At 37.7% G+C, this 3,938-nt stretch overlaps 1 protein-coding gene across 8 annotated transcripts in view; it reads left to right on the forward strand.

The window, feature by feature from the left end:
* tpd52l2b (tpd52 like 2b) overlaps positions 1 to 3,938 on the forward strand; it is an 87,187-nt gene that overhangs the window by 69,417 nt on the left and 13,832 nt on the right. For 3 of the 8 annotated variants that reach the window (XM_037977112.1, XM_037977108.1, XM_037977109.1), the window contains one exon: positions 3,454 to 3,480. The exons of the other annotated variants lie outside the window; for them this stretch is intronic. In XM_037977112.1, the coding sequence (XP_037833040.1) occupies positions 3,454 to 3,480 (27 nt within the window). The remainder of the gene's footprint in view (positions 1 to 3,453; positions 3,481 to 3,938) is intronic. 8 annotated transcript variants of the gene reach the window in all.

Here is a 3,938-nt window from a genome sequence, read left to right on the forward strand (position 1 = left end):
GTGTGAAAGTTGAGGGATTAGTGATCTAAGATTTTGTATTTTATTAATAAAAAACTGTTGGAACTTTTCACAAGTTTCAGAGGAGCTCTCAAGACCTGAAGATGGAGGAGTATTTAGAACAGAATTAATGGTGGAGAAAAGAACCCGTGGATTGTGAGAATTATTCACAATGACACCAGAAAAAAATCTGACTTTCACAGCCTTAACAATGTTTTGATACCTCCACAGGCTCTCTTGGAACATAGCAAAAGACACCTGTAATTTATCTTTTTTCCATTTTCGTTCAGCTTTCCTACAGTCTTGTCTGGCAGAACGAGTAACATCATTTAACCAAGGTTCAGACTTTGGTTTAGGTCTCATGGTCTTAAAAGGAGCAACCACGTCGAGAACCATTTGACATTTATGATAAAAATTAGAGGTGATTTCATCAGTAGTTAAACCAACAGGAAACTCTGAAACTTTGTTAAAAGCAGCAGTAGCCTGTTCAACAGCTGATATATTAAAAACACGACGACGTATCGGAATCAGGGGTTTAAAATCATAAACGTGAAAAATAGTTTCAAGCACAACAGGACAGTGATCGGAAAACACAGCCTCGCATATTTCAATGTTTAAAATCGGTAAACCAAAGGACAACACAAGGTCCAGGGTGTGACCATGTTCTTGAGTTGGACCCGACACGGACTGAACAAAATTAAGAGTCTAAAAGATTAAGAAAATCTTTGACTAACGGCTTGGTGGGACAGCACACATGCAACTGAATCCAGAATCCCTGTATTCCAGTCAGGTACAGAGGATATCTGGATATGTCTTATAGGTCATGTTTTTTCAAGCTGCATTATGAATTCTAGCTTTTTTTATCAGGATGTAGATCCCAAGTGCCAAAGTGTAAAACCAAGTGTTTTGAAACCAGCTTTGTTTTGTTGCCATCAGTTTTTTTCAATATGTCTTAGTGTAATTTTAACATTGTTATTTCTTTGTCATTTTACATCTGGTCTTATCAAATTTTAACTTGTTTTATCTCATCTGATCTTATTTCGTATTATTTTGTTCTTAAAGATGGGGGGGTATTTCTTTTAAAGCACTGAACGCTTGGCCATTTTTAGTCATGTTGTGTCTACTGTTATGACTATGTCATATCTCTTGTGTGTGGAAGAAGAGCTGTCTCTCTTCAATCTAATCAAATGTAGCTACGGGTATAAATAAAGTTAATTGATTAACTAATTGGCTGGACTGGGTTTCAAGGCCATCAGCAAAGAGCTTGGTGAGAAGATGACTGTTGGGGCCATTATTCAGAAACGGAAGAAATATAAAATGTTAGGGTTGTTCCAATACTTTTTTCTTTTTTTTTCAGACCTAGTATGAGTATTTCAGTTTGGGTACTTGCCGATACCAAATACCACCACTGAGTAGTTAATGAATTAGTACCTAAACATTACACATTGACTTTAAAAACATGTTTTCTTTATTTAGAACACCACAGACAGTCTGCTTTCTTAACATCATCTGTGTTAATCTTAAAATATTTCCAAACTACAGACATTTTTAGACTTTGGTTACTTGCTTCGTCGAAGAAGAAATTATGTCATTGTGAAGGCCTTGTTAACTGACCAGGCTAACTATTCAACCAGATAAACGCAGGGTGTAGGAAAAACTCCACAGAAATTGTGTTCATTCAGGAAATTAAGTTTTGTGTCCACACCACATTTGTTTTTTGTAAAACTAAAACAAAACAAACAAGTTGTCTGTTGAATAATGAAACATAGATCTAGAGCTGGCACAAATATTGGCTTTGTGGTTTATCATCGAAACAAAACACACCCCTGGTTGTTTTAGAGTTAAAACAACCAGGGGCTAATTAAAGCTATAAGTAACAATGACAATACTCAAAAACAATGCTTTGGCCTAGGTGGTTAAATTCTGATGCCGTGGCACTACAACTCTCAATGAATGCCAGCATTATCCAAATGACTAGCAATGCTAACAAAACAGCTTGCATAACTGGAAACAAAGAGAATGTCAGACATGCTAACATAACAACTTCCACAAGATGGTGCTATAACACAAGATGTGGAGTAGAACAGTCACAAAGAATAAAAGTGGTATCAGGGTGTTTTTACGAGTACAAGTTTAAGCATTTGACGCCGGTATTGATCCAGATATTAGTATTGGGACACCACTATAAAATGATTATGAAAATCTTCCACATTATATTGAAGATGAATGATGATGAAAATGGTGAGGGATCAGCCCACAGTTACACAGGAGGAGTTTGCTAATGATCTAAAGGCAGTTGGGGCCACAGTCACCAAAAACACTACTTGCAGCGCCTTCAAGGTCCCTCTGCTTAAGAAGGCCTGTGTACAGGCCCATCTTCAGAACATCCCCTTGATGAATAAGACTTATGTACAGATCCGTCTTCAAAAGGTCCCCCTGCTGAAGCACGCCCATGTACAGGCCTGTCTTCAGAAGGTGGGTCTCCTATGGTACAATCTGGCTTTGTGAGAAACATTTTGGGAAAACATGAGCTTTAGTCCCAGTGACCTAGATTTTGGACCCTTAGCTGTATTGAAGAATAACTGGCTGAGTGTGGCAGCCAAATCTGAATTTCTGGGACCAAACTTTAACATATGTTTTTGCATACCATGCATTTGTGCCTCCCATCCCATCCCACCCACTTTAAACTGCATGACATTAGTATTGATATTTGGATCAATCTGCATACTCCTACTTCAATGACGTAAAAGTTGGATGAAGTGCAACATGACTATTCAGACTGAGGTCAGTTTGAAAAACATGAGATACGTTTTCGAACCACATTTGAAAGTGTCCTGGGTCTGCTTTGGAAAAAAAAAAAATCCACATTCAGTCTATCAATAAAATTATATATGGGTCACATATGGGCAAAAAAATGAATATGAATGACTTTTGCCTGCAGCTGCATTTTGTATTAATAGTAAGGTCATTTTAAACGGTGGCTCAAATGAAGTCACCATCAAAACACACAACCAGCAGCTGTCACAAAGCTTAACACTGATTATTAGTACTTTGTACGTTTTGTTTAATAGATTTCTAGATAGTCCAAGATGATCTTGTTCTGTTGCCCCAAACCAGCCTCCATTTGCAGAATACCGACTCTAAACTTTTTATTTTGGGTCTTTCTACAAAACCATGTTTGATCATGTGTCAATTTCTGTATTCACGAAACTGGTTTAAAAAACACAGAAAAAGTATAATCAGGTTGCTGGAAAATGAAATGGATTCTTAACTGTTTTCTTGCTGGTACGTAACAAGCCCAACTATTCTATTTTCTAAATGTGATTCTTTTCTTTTTGTTCCTGATTTTTTTTTACTGATAACACTGCTTTGTCTCGTTTTTATCAAGTGTTGTTGGTGTTTGTGTATTGATGCTTCTTCTTTTGTTTTTAATTGCTGCCTTGGTTTGACCTGCAGAGCTCTGCCTTTTTCTAGTACCTTTAGGTAAGCTCAACATGTCTATCCTTACACAGTTGATACTCACACTCTAAAAGACAACCCAGTTGAGTCAGTTTAGTTTAACATGACTGATTCTACTTTTTACTCTCGTCCTTAACTGTTTAAAAGCTGTGCTTTGTTTCAGAGGATACAAGGAACTTTTATTTTTATTCCCGAGATTGTGTGAGAGTATTTTTATTTAGACCAATACTTTATATTTTTATATTATTATTACCTTTGTTTTATCTTTTTTATTATTAAAGTTCTGTAAATATCCATCCATCCATCCATCCATCCATCCATTCTCTTCCTCTTATCCGGGGTCGGGTCGCAGGGGCAGCAGCCTAAGCAGGGAGACCCAGACTTCCCTCTCCCCAGCCACTTGGGCCAGCTCCTCCGGGGGAATCCCAAGGCGTTCCCAGGCCAGCAGAGAAACATAGTCCCTCCAGCGTGTCCTGGGTCTT

The sequence above is a fragment of the Kryptolebias marmoratus genome, linkage group LG8, assembly GCF_001649575.2.
Source record: "Kryptolebias marmoratus isolate JLee-2015 linkage group LG8, ASM164957v2, whole genome shotgun sequence".
In the NCBI taxonomy this organism is placed as follows: Eukaryota; Metazoa; Chordata; class Actinopteri; order Cyprinodontiformes; family Rivulidae; genus Kryptolebias; species Kryptolebias marmoratus.